The sequence below is a fragment of the Haliotis cracherodii genome, unplaced genomic scaffold, assembly GCF_022045235.1.
Source record: "Haliotis cracherodii isolate W230 unplaced genomic scaffold, xgHalCrac1.p SCAF_15, whole genome shotgun sequence".
Classification (NCBI taxonomy): domain Eukaryota; kingdom Metazoa; phylum Mollusca; class Gastropoda; order Lepetellida; family Haliotidae; genus Haliotis; species Haliotis cracherodii.
This window is the reverse complement of record NW_027266270.1, coordinates 35,081,403-35,102,234: the sequence shown is the minus strand read 5'-3', so window position 1 is coordinate 35,102,234 and position 20,832 is coordinate 35,081,403. Positions and strand designations below refer to the sequence as shown.

Below are 20,832 nucleotides of genomic sequence, written 5' to 3'. Positions count from 1 at the left end.
ACAAGCGTATAGTTGACAAAGTCATCTATATCCCCCGCCCATTTTAACACGTTATGGTCCCAAACCAGGTAACTGATCATGTCCCAACATTCCTCTTAGCCCATGTCAAAACTGCAATGGAAATTCTAAAATAAACATTTCTAAAACTCCTTAATATCAAATGGCACTAGTTCAGTATGCACTTTATATATAGACATGCAATGTTTGGCAAGGAAATATTTAACAGTTTCTTTGTTATACTACTAAAGTAAATCAATCCTATATTAAAACTGAAATCCAACTTGTTGTCATGGAAACATAAACAATAAAAAGTGCTATATATCAAAAGGCACCAGTTCAGTATGTGCCTGGTAGACATGCAAAGTTTTGTAATAGAGTATTTAACGGTTTTTGAGTTACACTCTGGAAACGAACACCCCTGTAGAGCCTAAGTACAACTTATTGCCATGGAAACGTGAAAAATAAAAAACTTCTAAATTCCTTAATAGCAAGAGGCACCAGTCCAGTATGTGTCTGGTAAACATGCAGTTTTTGTTGGAAAGTATTGAATGGGTTTTGAGTTATGCTCCGGAAACAAACTCTACCCTATAGAACCTAAGTCCAACTTGTTGCTTTGGAAACGTAGAAAAATAAAAATTTATAAAATTCCTAAATAGCAAAAGGCACCAGTTCAGTATGTGTCTGGTAAACATGCAAAGTTTTGTAGAAATTATTTAACGGTTTTTGAGTTACGCTCTGGAAACGATTTCGGGACGCACACACACACGCACACACGGAACCCATTTCTATATATTGTGATCAACTTCGCTTCTTATGCAGTGTGTCAGCTTGTGTAAACCTCTGGCCGCAAAAGGGACGTCAATGTTTCTCCGGCGACAACGTGCCGGGCAGTGATGTATATATTGTATATGTTTTTTTGTGATTGATGGATGAGTATGTGGGCAGTGTTTGTATGTGATGTATGCGCACGTGATATTGAGTGGATGTGGTGAACTCCCATGTGTGATTGAAAATGAAATAAATTGTTTACAAGACTTAGTATATCATGTACCCCTATATGCAGACGACACTGTACTTCTTAGCGAAACACACCAAGGTCTACAACATTCATTAGATGTGTTTCAAACCTACTGTATTAGGTGGAAACTAAACGTTAGTATATCAAAAACCATGGTTTTAATTTTTGGAGGAGGACCGGCTAAATCCTAAAAAAATGATTCTTTTAAATAGACGGTCACTGGAAACAGAAGACACTTACATGTATACATACCTAGGAATAAAATTCAATAGAAACAGAAGATCTGTTATGGGAATAAAAGCAGTGATTGGAAGTGCGACGAAAGAGATGCACTGCTTATTAAAAAGAGCTAGAAATGTAAATCTACCACTCCATTGTCTCCTACCACTCGATTGTCTCCTAACTGACTTTTGACCCGTGAAGATTCCGGGATAGAATAGGTCTTCAGCAACCCATACTTGTCGTTAAAGGCGACTATGCTTGTCGTAAAAGCGACTGACGGGATCGGGGGGTCAGGCTCGCTGACTTGGTTGATACAAGTCATCGATCCCAATTGCGAGGATCGATGCTCATGTTGTCAATCACTGGATTGTCTGGTCCAGACTCGATTATTTTACATACCGCCGTCATATAGCTGAGTGCGTCGTTGAAAACAAACCAACCAACCAACCTTACTGTCTTTGACCGATGGCAGAATATACCAAGAGAAGAAAGACTTTTTCACCTCCGTGATTCACTTTCAGTAGGAGTTTCACTATCTTTACAGATGCGAAGCTCTACTCCAACAAAGAATTCTGTATACATATATTCCAAATAAATACTACTAGTGGCCAAATATTTTAAAACTCTGTAGAGCTGTTTCACCTAAAGGCTAAAAGATATAAAAATGTGTCCAAATATATTTATGTCCGTGTAAGATATTTAGAAAGAACCGTTGACATGTCACTCGCCATGTTGATATATTTTTTGTATTTTATATATATATATATTGTGAATGGTTCACTACATGGCATCATCAAACTATGTCACAGTAAATGGTATATTTTATACCAGATGCTTGCTTTGCGGCCGTTTTGAGATCTTAGGCATAAGCATTTTTTCCTGTTAGAATTCTTCGCTGCAATTTGTGTTGCTGCTGACAGATGAGAAGTGCTCAGTTAGAATGTTGGCCTTTTCTTTGACTGTATGGGCGTTGGCTAACTTGGAAATTTTTGTGGCTTTACGCTTACCCCTGATTGCGTGTATTTTGCTCCAGACTGTTTTAGCATTTGTTTTCTCATACAGAAGGTCTGCCATGACTCTTTTTTAAAATCGTTTAAGAGTTGTCTTACTTTTGTCCTGGCTGCTCGGACTTGGGTGAAGGCTGATTTATCCCTTTTTGACCTATTTAGGGCTTTCTTTCTCACTCTCCTAGCATTTGCTATGTCTCTGTGTTCCACCATGGTACCGGCGTTTTGCCAAGTTTTGTGGTCTTCTTTTGGAATTGATTTTTCAGCTGCGGCAATAATTGCTGAGGTGAGATTTTGGCTAAAAAGATCAGGATCATCCGAGGCAGTTTCTGTGGACTTGAATGATATACATTCCTTCCTGAATTTAGGCCAGTCAGCCTTTGCATAGTCCCATGTGGGCTGATGATTGGGCTGTTTCTCTAAATGTGGTGGGCTACCTATGTAGTATAGGTAGGTGATCGCTTCCCCAAGTGTCATCATGGATTTGCCATTGGCAATGTGAGGCGAGGTTTTTGGTGGCAATTGTGAGATCAATTGGAACTCCACGTGTTGTGGACTTGGTCATAACGTGTGTGACTGCCGTTGTTCAGAGTTATGAGATTGTCGTCCTCAACCCATTTGTCTACTATTTTGCCGTATTTGCATGAATCATTCCTGTCTTCCCAAAGAGGGCTGTGGGCATTAAAGTCACAAGGATTATCCCATTTTTGCCTACTGTTTGAGCTAGTCTTGTTAGCTCTTCCATGTTCATTTCATGAATGAAAACAACCATTGAAACAACGCATGGAAATGTCTTACCTTAAAATAGAATGGAAGAATTGAAAACAAATGATAACATCAGAGTTGCTAGCGTCCCAGGATTTTTTTCAGCTGCAGTGTGACTAAGTGGTCAAACTGCACCTACTTATATAGTGGAGGGACGCATAGCAAACTCTGATTGGTTAAGTTTTGAAAACATTATTTTAAATTATTGTCACCATTAGTTCCTTTGTTATTTCATGTGTTGTTCCGGGTTGACACAATATTATCATAGGTTACCTACTAATGCTTACCAATAGTGGATAAAGGTAATAAAAAAAACAAAGGCTGGCATCTCACACAAATGACGGTAACTCACTTAGGTTGTAAAAACATGCCGCGAGACATAATTTCGACAATAGATGTCAGTTCGGATTACAGTCACCGGCTGCGTGTCAATTCAAGATTGACACGCTGACCAATAACGGTAATCCCCTTGACAAGTCGGCAGTCAGTTTAAAATGTCGCCGGCTCAACTAAACGCCAACCTTTGTTTTTTTAAAATTACCTTTATCCACTATTGGTAGACATTAGTCAAGTAACTTATGAGAATATTGTATCAACCCGGATTAGAGGTTCCGTATATAATGATTCTGAACTAAAGTGAAGCCACAACATGGACGTCCTAGACATTGGTGCTTAAAAAGTTTATTGAGTAGGGCTAAATGCACGCGTATCTAATCATCGCTTTTCAATAAACCACAAAAATACACACGCTGTAATCATCGTTTCTAAAGGTTTAATTGGATCTGATATCATACATGTTTATAACACATTAAGCCTACATGTACATACAAAAATATAGAGAAATCAGCAAACTCACTGTAACCAACCTCTTCTGCCTGTGGCGTCATGCGCAATTCATTATTCATTCACAAAATACGTGTTCTTATTGCGCATTAACCCGTAGAATGCCATGTTCATTTACAAAGTACAACATTCACAATTATTTCCACTCTAAAACCCTCAAATTGGAGTCATATGTCTGGACGGCATGCAAATATTATATTAGTCTTGCATAGAAGTGAGAAGACTTTTTAATGATTGCTTTCAATTATATGAACTTTTTCATGAGTATTTTCTATGGTTTCACCACATTATGTATTTGCAAACTTAAGCATGATTGATAAAAACAGCAGTCGAAAATGAAATGAACATTATTTGGAAGAATTGTTTAAAAGAATGTCTCACAGTTCCTTATATTCTTATTCTAAATCAGTATGAAGCGACAAAATCTACATCTACTAGCCTAAGGCAATGTATATATTATGTTGGGTAGGGCTTTATAATAAACTCGTAATATCTGATTATGTCTTAACAGTAAACCACATATATATGTTTATTATTAACTAACCAGTCTGTGAAGTTATTATTGTTGACCTGAGCTATAAACATAGACACCAGTTTGTACACGCTGCGCTAATAGTCACATTGTCTAGACAATTATTAACAGACCGCCGTCTTATAGCTGGAATACTGCTGATTGCGGCATTAAACAACAAACACAACCAATGTACATGTGTGTGTGTGTGTGTGTGTGTGTGTGAACATAAGTCAGGGAGGCCGTTGCGAACAGTTAAAGGGAGATAATGTATTGAAAGCTGTACACCAATGAGGAAAGCGTGCCTAACAAAATGTTAGCAGTCAAAGGGAAATTATTGTACTAATGTGTAGTGTCTTGTCCTTGCTTTTGCTGTGATTGGATTAGTCCCCCGATGCGCCGTAGTGCCCGAAGAACGTATGAAACGCTCTGTACGTTAAACGTTGGTCAACCAAAAATTCCAGGAACAACTAAAAGCAGAAACCAAATTTACCAAAGAGCCAAAAGATAATAACCTAGAAATTAATCTCCATTTCACAATGGAAGAACTACTCCACGTCCTACAAAATAGGAAAAAGGGCACAGCCCCAGGCTTAGACCTTACTTCATACCAGATAATTAAACAACTACCACCCAAACTACTCCAAACTCTTCTGAAACTCTATAACCTCATATATCTAAACGGACAGGTCCCATCACCTTGGAAACAAGCCCTGGTCATACCAATCCCCAAACCCAATAAACCAGCTGACCAGGCTAATTCATACAGACCAATCTCCGTAACTTCTAACTTATGCAAAGTAATGGAATCAATGGCCAAAAACAGGTTACAACACTACTTAGAACAAAACAACATAATAAATCCAGACCAAAGCGGTTTCACTCCTGGACGCTCAACCTTAGATAACCTCGCCCGACTAGAGCAGGACATTAAAACAGGCCAACTTAACAAACAATATACTACAGGCATCTTTCTAGACTTCTCCAAAGCATTCGACATGGTTTGGCATAACGGACTAATACAAAAACTACAAAAAATAGGACTTAAAGGTCAAATAATTAACTACATCCAAAGTTTCCTAACAAACCGCAAAATCACCGTGGGCATAGACCAAACGCTATCGGACCAATGTCCCCTAGAAAATGGCACTCCCCAGGGCAGCATCTTAAGCCCAACCCTCTTCAATATTATGATTAACGATTTATTCGAGGGACTATCCCCCAAAGTAAACACATCAAAATTCGCGGATGATGGAGCCCTCTGGATCCGCACTAAAAGCATTAAAATGGCCCAAAACTTACTACAAAAATCTCTAAATAAAATACAAAAATGGGCTGACAAATGGGGCTTCTCCCTAAACTCAGAAAAAACCACAGGAATAGTATTTAAACACAAAAATATGCAACCCGCCACCCTAAACCTCCAACTAAACAACAAACCAATCAAATTCCAAAAACAAACCAAATTCTTAGGATTAATCTTCGATGAACATCTCACCTGGGATGCTCACATTAAAAACCTTGTAACCAGATGCAGCAAAGACCTAAACACGTTAAGATGCCTAACCGGCTCCAACTGGGGGGCCTCTAAAAACACCCTCCTCTCACTCTATATATCACTAATTAGGTCCAAACTAGACTATGGCAGTGCCATTTACGACACCTTAAACAACTCTCTCATTAAAAAACTAGACTCAATCCAGTATCAGGCCCTAAAACTAATCACACGAACTCAACATGGCACCTCTTCCACCTCACTCCAGGCCTTAACAGGAGAAATGCCACTTAAACTACGTAGGGAACAACTTACCCTAAACTTCTGGGCCGCGTCCCAATCAAACCCACTAATCGAAAACTTAATAAAACAAAATATTAGCCCTAGAAACCAAGCCCTAGCCCGGAAACATCCACTACTTACTCCAATTTCCCAAAGAATAACCAATTACCTAAACGAACACAAAATAAATAATCTTAAACAAAACAATAAATCATCCAATATCTTCACTCCAAAACTTAAAATACCAAAAATAGACACAACACTAGCCGATACACTAAATAAACAGACCGATCCTAACATCGCTAAAACCACCACACTAGCATACATACATGAACATTGGCCAAATTGGTGTCACATATACACAGACGGATCCTCAGATCCGATCTCAAAACACACAGGTTTCGGAGTCCACATCGCACAACCAACCAAAGACACACAATCTTACCGACTCCCAAACAACCAATCCATATTCACGGCCGAACTAATGGGCATGGCCTCAGCACTACACAATCAGCAATCTAAAAAACACCAAAAAATCCTCATCCTAACCGACTCTCTCAGTGGACTACAAGCCCTCAAAAATAAAAACACTAAAAACCGCCCCAAACTAATAAATCAAATACTCAATAGCTCAAACAACTTAACTAAGGTAGGTAAACAAATAGAGTTCATTTGGATCCCTGCCCACGTAGGAATCTTTGGAAATGAAAAGGCAGATAAAGCAGCAAAAATATCCCTTAAACTCCCAGAAATAAGCTTAAACTTACCCAGCTCAAAATCAGAAATCAAAAGTGTCACTAAACAAAAAATTAACAAAAAATGGCAAAATATATACCAAAACTCAAATAGCCAAATCAGGAAAGTACTCAAAAAACCCTTAAATAAACCCAAAATACTACACCCATCCAAAAAAATCGACAGAATAATTACCAAACTACAAACAGGCCACACCAAACTAAATAATCACCGTAAAATAGCTAAACTACACACAACAGGAAACTGCCCACATTGCAAACAACAAGAAACACCAGAACACGTACTCATTCACTGCACACACTACCAAACACACCGAACAACACTACAGACCACCCTAAATCTTAAAACCGGACTTACACTAGAATCAATCCTAAACCCACAAAATAAATTAGAAAAATTCAAAGCCTTAGGCATATACCTAATAAAAACAGGACTAATTAGTCGCATTTAAACCCCAAATAAAATATTAAAACCAAAACTACCTTATTTGATAACCACCCAACACACACAGCTCCCTTAGTTCGTCCCCCACCCACTCTTGGCATTCTTTCCAAATCTCAAAATTTCAAAATTACTATATAAGTAACCCCTAAAGCCCCCTCCTGGGTTGCACAAACTCACTTTTCCCCTTTTTGGAAACACATTAAATGGCCTGACCGGGCCCGTGTGCGACATACGCTTGCAGTCGGAAAGCGCACGTTAAATCTCCAATATAAGTAAGTAAGTAAGTAAACGTTGGTGTAGATAACAATTTGCAGCAAGCCAGGCGCCTCCTTGATAACACCATACAAATGGTAGAAGGGTGTTGCCTTGTGTGGAATAGTGAAACATGAAAATGCCCCAGATATGCTGACAATTGGGACTCGCACATTTATCAATTATTACATTTCTTTGCGAACACCGTATGCATTCACATACATTTATCTACCCTGCCTGTAACGTACCCAAGATTCAATTCTTCCATGTACAGGAATGTATAGTTTATATTGATGACGCCTGGCGAGAAACATTGTTTAAAATAGACTTCACGCCTTGAACGATACAAAGCCGTTGTATCATAATTCGTTGCCGGGCGTATTTTCTTAAGGTGCATTTGAGTGGCACACATGCGGCCTGGACATCGTTTAGACCTCAGAGCTGCGATGTGAAATTTATATGTAAGACCCTATAACATCACAACAGACAAGCCGACATTTCACATTATGTACATTGCACTCTAGGCTTAGCGAGATCGTCCACCACCGGACAACATTTGATGACTATTAAAAAACTGATGCACAGAACCGTATTTATTCAAGCATATTTATTGTTAAATAATTTAATGCCCAACTTAAATGTTTCATAAGGAAGAGGATATCTCGTCTTTTACTTACCTGCATGCCCCCTTCTTAATGAAAACATTCCACTCATGAAGGCAGCGAGAGACCTGGAAATCAGTATAGGAGATTGATGAGGACGAGGTTGTATCTTACATCGCACGTTCTCACAGCCGTCGATCGTGGACATGCTCACAATTTTCAAGATTGAGAATCCGTGGCAGATCATTCTATAAATACATTTTGACGATTTATATCGTATATATACTAACAGCCGTCGATCGTGGACATGCTCTCATCAAGTTCCTCTCTAAAAATCCTCCTTTAATGATAGTTAAAATGTTAAATATTCAGAAAGCAAGGCAGAATTTTCCACAAATTAATTTTGACTATATATATATCATCTTCATACAATAACTTGATGTTGGGATGATATATAGGTGGACTGTGCAACGTTTGAGTGATATAGATAAACAAATGACATTTACAGGCTGCACTGAGGCTGGACACACAGGCGCTCTCAAAGAAGATCCCCTTGTAGCCAGCTCAGTTTGTCAAGTTAGGAGTCTTTATGTTTGGAAATAAACATCGCTCCATCCTTATTGTTATGGAAGTTGACATGATATGGTTTAGATATATATACATCATAGCATATGTTTTCTCTCATCATAGCATTCTGAGTAACACACTTCGGTGAAAAACTGTTCTTACCATAAGAAAAAGCTTACAGAATACCATATAAAAAATAAGACTTCGTATTCATGGAAAACAAAAACGTAAAACAAAATTAATATAACAATGGAAATCATGTCCCATGGGAATCTGAAACTAAGTGTTCAGTAGCTCCTAATTAAGGGCGGTGAGGTAGACTAGTGGTAAAAGCGTTCGCTCGTCACGCCGAAGACCCGGGTTCGATTCCCCACATGGGCACAATGTGTGAAACCCATTTCTGGTGTCCCCCGCCGTGATATTGCTGGAACATTGCTAAACGCGGCGTAAAACCATACTCACTCAGTCCATTCATGTGCCCCAAACCCTGTGTTCGCACTTTGGTATTCGCTTATTGTATGACTATATTTACTGGAAGAAAACATACTTTATTAGTATTTTATGCAAATATTTTTGCGGGATAAGACGTCCTCGAGTTAAATTATTTATAATGCATTAAAATAACTAAATGCAGCGAAAAGGGTTTGGGTGATCCTTGCCCTGTCAGGCTTGTTAGGCTCTTCATCAGCTCAGGGCCCTTGCCCCCTCTACACGCAGCCCTGACAGCGAATGGGACTTCTCCCAGGAAGCGCTGCCTAGTCGAACACACCGGAGAACCTTTTCGGAGAATGTGAAGGCTCCCCAACACTACATCCTTCTGGGTTACCCAGATTGTCAGAAGGGCTGCAAACCCGGGTACTCTCCCAATGTCAGTCAACAGATTGGGAGGTACCAAAAGGGAGTCGGACAACTTGGTACTTGGGATACAAGCGTGACATTTCGAAAGCGAGGTCTGCATATTTGCCATGTTTTTCCTCAATATTGTCAATCACATTACTGTCAAAAGGGACAGAAAATTCAATGATATAAATTATTTCGTTGGATTTATCAAAAAGTACAAGATCAGGTTTGTTGGTCTAGATACGTCTGAGGCTGTATACGGGCCTATTCTAAAGAATTTTGTGTTTATCATTTTCCATGACGCCCTTTACAATTTCTGGGTCGTACCATGTATGGACCTCTATGTCAAAATTATTATTATTATTATTATTAGTAGTAGTAGTAGTAGTAGTAGTAGTAGTAGTAGTAGTAGTAGTAGTTTAAAAAAGTTAAAACCGATTCAAGTTGTGCACGAATGGTGGGCCGGCCATTTAACAAGTGTGTCAAGTACCCCTTGGCAAATCAAAGCTACAACACCCATTGATGATACCAGATATTAAAAGTCACTCGATAGTATAAGCCAGTGGCCATGGGACTGCTTTCCGTCGTTAAGTGCTGGGTAATATACCATCTTGATGGCATTTCAGACATGTCACTGAAGTACATGCTGTACATGCTGGAGAAAGTAGAACTGAAACTGTCTGTAGCCGAGTGTATATGAACACATGGTACAGAGAATTAAAGAAGAATGAAACGTTTGCCAAAATTCTTGATATTGAACAATACAAACGACGATTACGAACAATAGTTATCAGAGTGTACAGTTGATTTATAAGAAGTAATATTGGGCGATAATATTTACGAGAGTAGAAGCTGTAAATGGGCTACCCAGGAGAAGCTTATGGCTGGCACAAGCATACGAAAATGTCACAGAGGGATATATATGAGACTACCGTTGTTGGGCGACTAATTCTCTAACACCAAATGATCACACACTGTACAATATCGGCCGCTGGAGTTTACCGAGCAGTATCGGAAATAAAGTCGGGGAACACAGCAACACTGGATCATGACATGGGTAAAATTCATCCACGGTGACGGAGACAACATACAAAAGTGTGCCTCTTGGTGGATCAGGGCGCACTCGGGTGGAGAATCACAGAATTCTAAAGAGACATGTTGCTAGACCTATGCACCTGCAGGACACAGAGTGAGTGAGTGAGTATGGTTTTACGCCGCTTTTAGCAATATTCCAGCAATATCACGGCGGAGCACACCAGAAATGGGCTTCACACATTGTACCCATGTCGGGAATCGAACCCGGGTCTTCAGCGTGACGAGCGAACGCTTTCACCACTAGGCTACCCGACCGCCCCGCAGGACACAGAGGTTACAGAGGGACAGTCAACAAATGCAGGAGATCCTGGTGAAATGTTTCGCTTGAGGTGACCTGCAGAGAGGCAAGAAATGAACAGATTGGGTTGCCGATTGACATCGATGACTTTAACAGTGTTTCAGCTGTTCGTGGGGCACAGCAGCGCATAAGATATTCCCGCAGACACAGACAGGCTCCAGCTTGGCAACAAGATTTTGAACTTTAACTTGGTTTCCTTGAATCAGGATTGTACAGAAATTGAGCATTTGTAAATAGTGTTGCAATCAGTTGTTGTAAATATAGACTTTGTACTTAACTATCTTGTACTTAAGTAACAGTCAACCGTTACATGGTAGGTTGGTTGGTTTGTTGTTTAACGTCGCACCCAACAATATTCCAGCTATGTGACGGCGGTCTGTAAATAATCGAATCTGGACCAGACAATCCAGTGATTAATATCATGAGCATCGACCCACGCAATTGGGATCGATGACATGCATTAACCAAGTTAGCGAGTCTGACCACCTGATCCCCTTAGTCGCCTTTTACGACAAGCATAGTCACCTTTTTCTGGTGTCTTGATATGAATAAAATGCTGATAAATCTTGGTAGTGATGAGTGTTAGCGACAAGCATTTACAGTCAAAGGGATATAACTCTTGATACCGAAAGTGATAACGAATGTAAACAGTTCCAGTCTGGGGAAATTCTAATATTGGTAAGTAACTGTTGCTAGGATATCTGGAAAGGTTGTGAGGATGTAGAAACGGGAGTTGAGTCTTGAGCTTGAATAAACAAGTCGTGTTGTAACGAGCTGTGTTACGATCTTTAAATATGAAAGAACCAACGATATAGATATCTTAAATACAAACATTTTAACATACTCGGACCTGTGATCGCTTGCTGATGTGCACCCAGAATGACATGTGATTGATTTTTTCCGAAATCCGATATGGAGTACATACCTGAGCCAATTGAAATCTAACTAATGTTTTTGTGTACACGTGTTGAACGACTTTCCTACCCACCACTTTAATCTTCACATTTCACATACCTAAACATTTATCTACCTGATAAGCGAGCGAAGGCCACCTAACGGATACGACAACTGCCTCTGTGGTGTAATCACCTTTATATGACCATTGTAATGGGGAAGAAGTACATCCTTGTGTTCCTGTCGGTTCTTATGTCCTGTGGGGCAACGAAACGCCCCAACATTGTCTTCATAGTTGCAGATGATTTAGGTGAGTGTAGTTTGTTCACAGATAAAGTGTCCATGTACTTTTAATGGTTCTAATTCTGATGACAGATAATCAGTTCATTATATAAGGTTATATGATATATCTATTTTAACAGCTATATATGCATCAGCAGGTATTACATTGACGATGACGAGAATCGTTTATGCCTGACAGTATTATGTATCAGTCTCGTGCTGTTAACACACCCACAAATATGAAATATTGTCACGTTTGATTAATTCAGTACTTATCTCGAGGAATGATTATCCGAATAATATTCGCATTAAAAACCAAAGTATGCTTTCTTCTAGTATATTATATATTCATACAATAAACGAATGCCTAATAAGTGTGAACATAGGGTTTCATGCCAATGAATCGAATGAGGAGATATTTGACACATTGTTATAGATTCAAATGGTAGATGATTTTCGTTGTTATAGTTGGTTTACGTTTACACTGTTCATATATAAAGTCTTATTTTCAGTGTGGTATTCTATAAACAGTTTGTTTATGCTAAGCACATTTTTATCGAAGTGTTCTAATTAACCTGTAGAGAAAAAGATCCTGTTAAAACTATTCCATTGTACACTTCAATAATGTATATCATCTAAGTCATATCATGTCACCTTCAATTACAATAAGGATGGAACGATGTTGGTTTCCGAAACGCAAACATGAAGACCCCGAACATTGACAAACTGGCTACAGAGGGGATCATCTTTGAGAACGCCTATGTTCAGCCTTATTGCAGCCCGTAAATATCATTTGTATTTTAATATCACTCAAACTGGTACATAATACAATCGTATCCAGACTTTGCATGTTCCGCCTTTATGTCACGACAACATCAAATGTTAATGCATGAATATAACATATAAATTATCAAAATGTATTTGTAGAATGATCTGCCTTGGATTCTGAATCTTGAAAATTATAACTATTATAAAAGAAGGATATTCAGAGATGAAATTGTTGAGAGCAAATCCACGATCGATGGAGTTAGTCTGTGCAATGTTAGATACAACCTCGTCCTCCCCAATCTCCAATAATGATTTACAGGTCTCGCACTGCCTTCATGAGTGGAATGTTTCCATTCAAGGTGGGCATGCAGGTAGGTAAAATACAAGGTCTCCCCTTCCTTCTAAAACACATAAGTTGTGAATAACGTATTTAACATATACGATGCTGAAGCTGTGAATCTTTTTAAGTGTTATCGAATGTGTCCCGGCGGTATTGAACAATCCCGCCAAGCCAACAGTGTAATTTATATGATGTAGAATGTCGTCTTGTCTGTTATGATCCCCTGGGGTCTTACATACACAATTTACATCGCAGCACGCAGTTCTGATCGATAGTCAGGCCGCATGTGTGCCTCTCAACTACACCTTCCTGCCACAAGAGTTGAAGAAACTCGGATACGCCACCCATATGGTCGGCAAGTATGTCCAGCAAGCGCACTATAATACAGTTTTTGTAGAGTACGATATTGGCTTTCTGATTGTATGGATGTTGGCTTGACGTGGCGTTAGCCTGGCGTAATCAATATGAGCTATAAATTATACATTTCTGTTCATGGAAGAATTGGATATTGGATACGTTACGAGAAAGGTACATAAATGTATATGAATGCATTCTGGGTTGGCAAAGAATTGTAATAATTGAGTAACTATTATCACCATCCGTAGTAGTGTCATATTTCACTATTCAACACAACGCAGCACCATGCCACTCTTTTCATGCTTTCAAGATGGCACCTGGGTTTCTGCAAATGGGAGTGTACACCAACATACAGAGGGTTTGATACGTTCTTCGGCTACTACAGTGCAGCGGAGGACTACTTCAATCATAGCAAGGGTAAGAATATAAATACCAAAACAACAATGTGTCAATAAAATCCGCTGAAACGAGCCAAAGTAATTACTAGCTTTGAATAATTTCTATTAAGGTCCATTGTTCAGGGTAGACACCATTTGGGATCAGAATAATCTATTGATCTAAATCAATTCTACACAACTCGTCCATAACAGGAAGTAAACCCTGTCCTGATCATCATGTCAGTACACCGATGTCGGAGAAATGCCCTACCCGAGATCACCTGAAAATGACACAAACTCATTCATATTCAAACAGAATCATTAATAATCATCAAGTAGAGCCATTATCACTGACGAATTCAATGGCGTGTGTCACATTGCGTGTGTCACTTCGCTGTTTTCCAGAACTGATGTCTGCAATATGGGATCCTTTGCAAAACATGAATTGGTACCCATGAACTAAATAAATTCAAAATACCAATGTAGAGAACAGATGTGAAGTATGGACATATTGTGTGGATATCAGTGTTCACTGATTTATTTCCAGGAGCCTATTTAGACTACCGGGATAACAAACTTCCCGCCTGGAATTACAAGGGAGTGTATTCAGCGGTGAGTAACTTGCACAGTTAAACTAGTGAAATATATCCATATTGGAAATTAATGTCAATAATGATTAAAATTTCAGGGATCAATTCACATTATTTTCATCGCTGTTTTGTCTTTTACACCCAATGGAATCTGTTTTGGTTATTCTCTGGCACTGACGTTTTATAAATATCCAATATATTGTGTTGCCGGACTTTGGACAGGAGGTGCTGAGAGCGAGAGTATCTGATGTACGCATTCTGACTCTCTGTTTCAGTATACATTCGCTCAGAAAGCTGTTGACGTTATCCACCAACACAACGTCTCCCAGCCTCTGTTTATGTACCTGCCCTATCAGAATGTACATGCTCCTATTGAGGTAAAGTAGCCTAATACCCAGTTTCAATACTAGAAAGTATGAGTGTTTGAAAGAGGCTATTTCTATATGAATTCATTTTTTCATGGTGATCATACTGTTACTATTACGATTACTCAAAAATATATGTTGTGATTTTTATAATCCAACGAATTGGATAAATGTAATCAGATCTGTATGTTTGGTAATTTCAAAAGTATTTTTTGAAAATGGTTCTTGATGAAAAACAATAATGTTTTTATCTCGGTGGAAATAACTGCAAAACTCACTACGCATGTCAGTTGCGTTCATAATCAAGCAGATTCTTATTCTTATTTGCTGATCTTATTATATTCAGGTTCCCGAAAAGTACTTCAACATGTACCCTAATGTGATAAACCGTGGCCGCAGGACCTTTTCAGGTACCCTACATTTCTTCAAATGCAATTACACATACATTCTTCCACATGTTCCCTATTCCACCTCCGTGGTGTCGTGGACCGCGTCACATCAACCTGCCTGGGGCTCTGCAATGAGGTAGAAAGCCAGGACTGGTCGGAATCGCGGTATACAAACGTTATGTGTGAGAGTGGGGTATCCATTTTAAAGGCAAGATATCTCAGTGTGCCAGCACTATGAAACACCATATATGTGCTAGTACAACACAGCCACAGACGCGGGCATCCACCTGTCTCTTTTAGTGAAATAATCTTGAACGTGACGTTTAAACCCCTTGTCACCTCCCCACCCTGTTATGAAGTGACAAAAATGAATCGAGAGGATACATTTGTTTTGTTTTGTTAAATTATATGTTCTTAATATTCACTCTATTGGTTACACCAACTACCGTTTTTGAAGAATATCAGTGTGAAATGTAAATAACCCTTTCTTTAAGTTAATGTCAACTTGACATAATGGGTTCTCAAGAAAGATGTTTTAACTGTGGTTTAAACGCCCATAATTGTATTACGTAATTACTCATAAGTCACTTATAATCACAACCACTTGCATGATACAGAAAAAGATTCATCCATGACAATTCAGGCGGACCTATTCTCCTATAACGAAATACTGCCATGATTACATTAAGAATTGATGCTGATATGGTATCTTCAGGAATGGTGTCTGCCCTCGATGAAGCAGTTGGGAACGTCACAAAGGCACTTAAGGAGAAGGGGTTGTTTGAAAACACACTCATTCTGTTTACAACTGATGTAAGAACAGTCGTCTTCTCGATTCAACAACCAAAATACTTAAAATGCATACGGTATAGACACATAAGAAAGAAAAATGAATGAACTTGGCCGTGTATGAGTACATAGTCAATCATCGGTAATCATACAAATACCCGAACGGCCGTGTTTTTATGTTATTGATTGTGCAGAATAATTTTCGAGATCTATAACACTTCTCTACACTGTGGAACATTTAGTGTGGTATACTGAATCTCTCCAGAATGGCGGTCCTCTTGGAAATAATGCCAACAACTGGCCCCTGAGAGGGGGGAAGCACACAATCTGGGAGGGAGGCACGAGGGGGACATCCTTCATGTATGGCACCGGACTGAAGAAAACCAAGACAACTTATAATGGGTTTGTCACTCCATCAATTTAATGTTGGACACATATGAGAAGAATGATATTGTTTTAAAGGAGATGGAGGGGCGATTAATGTTCCTCTAGGCTTAAGATGTTGGGTTATAGTGCAAGTCTCATGACAAATAATGATAGATTGTAAAGCCAGTAAGATGTAAATTACGATGGCCAAGAAAACAGTCTCAAAATGTAAACTTAGCGCTGTTGCCCTTGAATAAAGGTACGTATTCTAAGGTCTGTATTGGGAACAACCCAAACGAATCTTCAAAACGTTGACGAGGAGGCATAGCATCGATTTAAACAATTGGGATACGATGACATCAACCAAGTCAGCGAGCCAGATCACCCCATCCCGTTGGTCGCCTCTTACGACAAGTATGGGTTGCTGAAGACCTATATTCTAACACGGAATCTTCAAGGGTCGGATTCCATGTTTGTGAAGAGTATAGCTGGTTTGGGTGTGCCATGCAACCTTGATTTAACATGAATTATATAATGTTTAACATTGTAAAATAATGTCTTTTTCAATTCAAATGGCGTTGTTCCATAAACGGAGGTTGCTCTCTGGCGTGCAAACTAAACGGAGGGGTGGGCTTCTTGTGCAATCAAGGGAGGAAATTACCTCCAACATGACCATATATGGAGCCTCTGTATGAGACTCCGCAATGTTTTCGTTTAAGTTTTCCAAATTGATACACAAGACTTTAGTGCAAATAAAACATTATATACGCACCACTTTCAAAGTTTTGAATCCGATAATTGCATTGACGATGTTACGATCTATCAAATTTGGAAAGTTGTTTATACCATACGATTTGCACTTAACGGCTCTGAAGATCTCCACCTCTTACGAGTAATTAAAAACCCATGTCATTACAGAATGATTCATGCTGTAGACTGGAATCCCACCTTGGTGTCAGCAGCTGGTGGCACTCCTGGTAATACGGACTTCCTGCTTAGAATCGTTTGTTTGTTGTAACGCCGCGATATGACAGCTATATTATTGCAGTCTGTAAATAATCGAGCCTGGACCAAGCAATCCAGTGACTGACATCACGAGAATCAATGAACGCATTTGGAATCTGTATGTATGCATATCCAAGCATGGGTTGCTGCAGATCAATTCTAACCCTGATCTTCAAGGGGGCCTATCTCTCGCAGGAATGCATGTGTACACTTATCACAGAGACGTCAACAATAACCGAATGATCTTGAAGTCGTATAAATCCCAGCATATATCTACGAGTATGACTGCGTTTGCATGCGTTTGTGACGGGTGCCACCTTTTCACGAACACCTGGTATTGTCACATTCATGGTGATTCATGGACGCATGCTCACAAAATGGTCGGAACTATACAATCGACTATGCTTTTGGCAGAGATATTTTTGAAATATGGAAAGGGTTCTGTCGCTTTAATTTAAGTAGCCCTGTCATTTTCCAACACATATTATTCCAGAGTGATTTCTTTCAGCAATGTTAATACGCCTCGCTCAGTTATACATTCATGAGTTAACTGTCCGTGCATATACATACAATTAGTTTTTTTCCCCTTTGGAAATGTTTATTAAAGATCTCGAAGAAAAGCTGAAAAAATGTGAACTTTGTCAGACGATGACATAAATTTGAAAGGACTAAACATGTTATCTGTATACTTTAAAACCAGAAGAAAATAATCTCAACAAAATCTATTGCTGTTGTAGAGGCGTCAATCGATGGTACAACCCACTGGGAATCTATCAGGAATGGCCTTCCGTCGTCAAGAACCGAGTTCATATACAATCTTGACGACTTTGAACCTGCATTGGAAGGACATGCTGCAATAAGGTAAATACTTTAAACATAAGGTTACAGAACTTTTGGGGGACATCTGTCTTTAGCCAAGTATTTATCCCCACATGGAACGTTCTTTTGAGAGAAGTATTTCACTATACCAATCAATTGCGAAGTCTTCTAAAGCTGGACCTTAACCATGGAAATTCATTACAAAATGTTTTCCAGCATGTCATGATATTGGCACAATAAATATTTTTAACAACAGAGAGAGCAGGAAGTGATCCTGTGTGGTTATCTTTTGTTCACAGGGTTGGTGACTACAAGCTGATACTGGGCTACCCAGGGGGACCTGATGGCTGGCACAAGCCTAGGAACACCACACGGGGGGATAAATATGAGACCACCATATATTATAAGGGCGATAGCCCAGTGCAGCTGTACAACATACGCGGTAGGTGAAGAACAGAAATATTTATGTACTAATGTATGGAATTTATTCTCTAACAATTTGTACAATTTTAAGGAAGAGTCACCCTGCTTTACATTGATAGGCTTAAGAAAAGTTTTATTCAAAAACATGTCCCTATCAATATACACGCCATCTCTGCATATACACAAGAACGTCACTTTATAAACATTTCCTTCTCCACCTACAGAGGATCCCACTGAGCATAACGACCTGGCAGCACAGATGCCGGACATTGTTGACAAACTGAGAGCCCGGTTTGATGACTACCGGAAGCAGATGGTCCCCGCTCTTTTCCCTGATGGTGATCCTGCATCTAACCCTAAAAACTTTGGGAACGCCTGGAGCCCGGGATGGTGTTGATCTTCGATTTATTTTTATCAATTAAACTTTAACAATGTTGGTTGAATAGTTTGTAACAATATGTGGATTGAAGTTCATTTGGCTGAAATAGTATGTAACAATGCAGAAAGTAACAGGTTACAGATAGAACCCTTTTGAACAATATACTTTGTGCACGGACCTTGGCCTGTTAAGCTGAGAGAAGTATCCTGAAGGGTTTACATCCTCAAAACCCAAACATTGTGTTGGCTGTTCACAGAGGCTTTGCCATCATGTGTCATATATTGAGGGGTCCCTTTGTATTCCAGGTTATATTAGAGACACATGAACATATTAAGGAATTCAAGACGAATGGTCATAAGCAACGACCAAGACAGGTCCCTGAATGACAATATCATGGAAAGAACTCCTCAATGGCCTGCTATATTTTCTAACACTGCATACGCATTCACTCTCTAGATTACCAATTACTCTCCACTCCATGTAGTCTCCTTCAGGCAACGTGTAGGTTATCATGTTTAACATGCTTCCCTCTTATCTGTCCTGGCCAGTGGTGTTTCTAGGTTACAGTATTTCCCCCTCCAACTTTGAGGCAACTAAATAGACCGAGTAGGCAGGATTAATGTCTCTTATTGTACTACGGTGGCACAGTCCATTGATGAACATTTGTCGCTGGCATATAGCTAGACTGTTTGAACAACAAACACATCACCATTGTTTGAAGGCTCAGTGGAGGACCTGGTCGGCATGCATACTTAATTCTCTCATTTTTTGCGTGCACAAAACGTATGTTTTGACGTTTTCCCTTGCGAAAGACTGCAGATGTATTCAAAAATCATGTCAGCAAATTTCTTTATCTGAAAGGAATTCTTGCCAACAATCGCTGTTGCATATTTTCATTATCGGACAGGTATGTATGTCAAAGGCGTAGACAATGGACAAGACAGAATGTTTAAAACTGTTTTAAATTCTTTAGATTCTTGCACGAAACTATGCCATCGCGACGTTCCCTAAATCGTATTAAATGTGTTGAAACGTTCCTACTTTATTGATTAAGTTGGATTATGTCAAATACCAGAACATGTCGGTCCAGATGGAGATCTATAAGCTAGGTCTAGATCTCCTTATCAGTCTGGTTTCTAGGATGGAAAAAATGGTGTATATGTTAACAGACCATAGAGGTCTCATTTTTGCTGAACAAGCAGACGTGCCGATGTTTTTAGTTCTTGCTCTGTTCCCGTGTTTCTTATCACTGCCATCAGCACAGCGTATATACATCGTTTATTGTAGCAGCTGACTTAGGTGAGCGTCGATAGTAAAGGCAACAAATGAGTGATTTAATATGAAATACCCACTGAAACAATGTCACTCTAAATGTGTCTCATTTCAAAATAGAGATTTTAACACATTGGAGTATGGTCTGACATTGGTGTATCGTGTATACTTACAGAAATTCTCAACGGAACTTTTAGGTAATAAAGATTAGGGTTTTGAATAAACTGAATGGATGGCGCACATATATTCTGTTATATTAGACCTCCAAGTGACGATGTAATTCCAACACAATTTCTTTAAGTAAATACGAACTATATCAAAGTCGTTGTATTTTATAAACATCATATATTTTTATTCAGTTACATGTGTTTACTAGAGGATATACTCGAGACTTGACCAGTTATTGATATTGTAAGCAAC

General features: G+C 39.2%; 1 protein-coding gene across 1 annotated transcript; it reads left to right on the top strand.

Annotated features, from left to right (window-relative positions):
• The first annotated feature begins 12,087 nt into the window (after positions 1–12,087).
• On the top strand, positions 12,088–20,247 carry LOC139462553 (arylsulfatase B-like). The gene is made up of 14 exons (XM_071244362.1): positions 12,088–12,201; positions 12,844–12,955; positions 13,261–13,312; positions 13,537–13,640; positions 13,949–14,055; positions 14,563–14,627; positions 14,881–14,982; positions 15,317–15,380; positions 16,075–16,172; positions 16,414–16,550; positions 17,433–17,491; positions 18,257–18,380; positions 18,638–18,780; positions 18,986–20,247. Exons 1-14 carry the CDS (start codon positions 12,093–12,095, stop codon positions 19,156–19,158), a joined length of 1,449 nt encoding a protein of 482 aa, XP_071100463.1. The 5' UTR covers positions 12,088–12,092; the 3' UTR covers positions 19,159–20,247.
• The last annotated feature ends 585 nt before the right edge of the window (positions 20,248–20,832 follow it).

What these genes read in the sequence shown, in the direction of transcription:
- LOC139462553 (XM_071244362.1), top strand. Translation starts at nt 12,093, where the DNA reads ATGACCATTGTAATGGGGAAGAAGTACATCCTTGTGTTCCTGTCGGTT. An exon ending in CATAGTTGCAGATGATTTAG is followed by an intron (nt 12,202 to 12,843) that starts GTGAGTGTAGTT and finishes AATTACAATAAG; the next exon opens with GATGGAACGATGTTGGTTTC. An exon ending in ATGTACATGCTCCTATTGAG is followed by an intron (nt 14,983 to 15,316) that starts GTAAAGTAGCCT and finishes TATTATATTCAG; the next exon opens with GTTCCCGAAAAGTACTTCAA.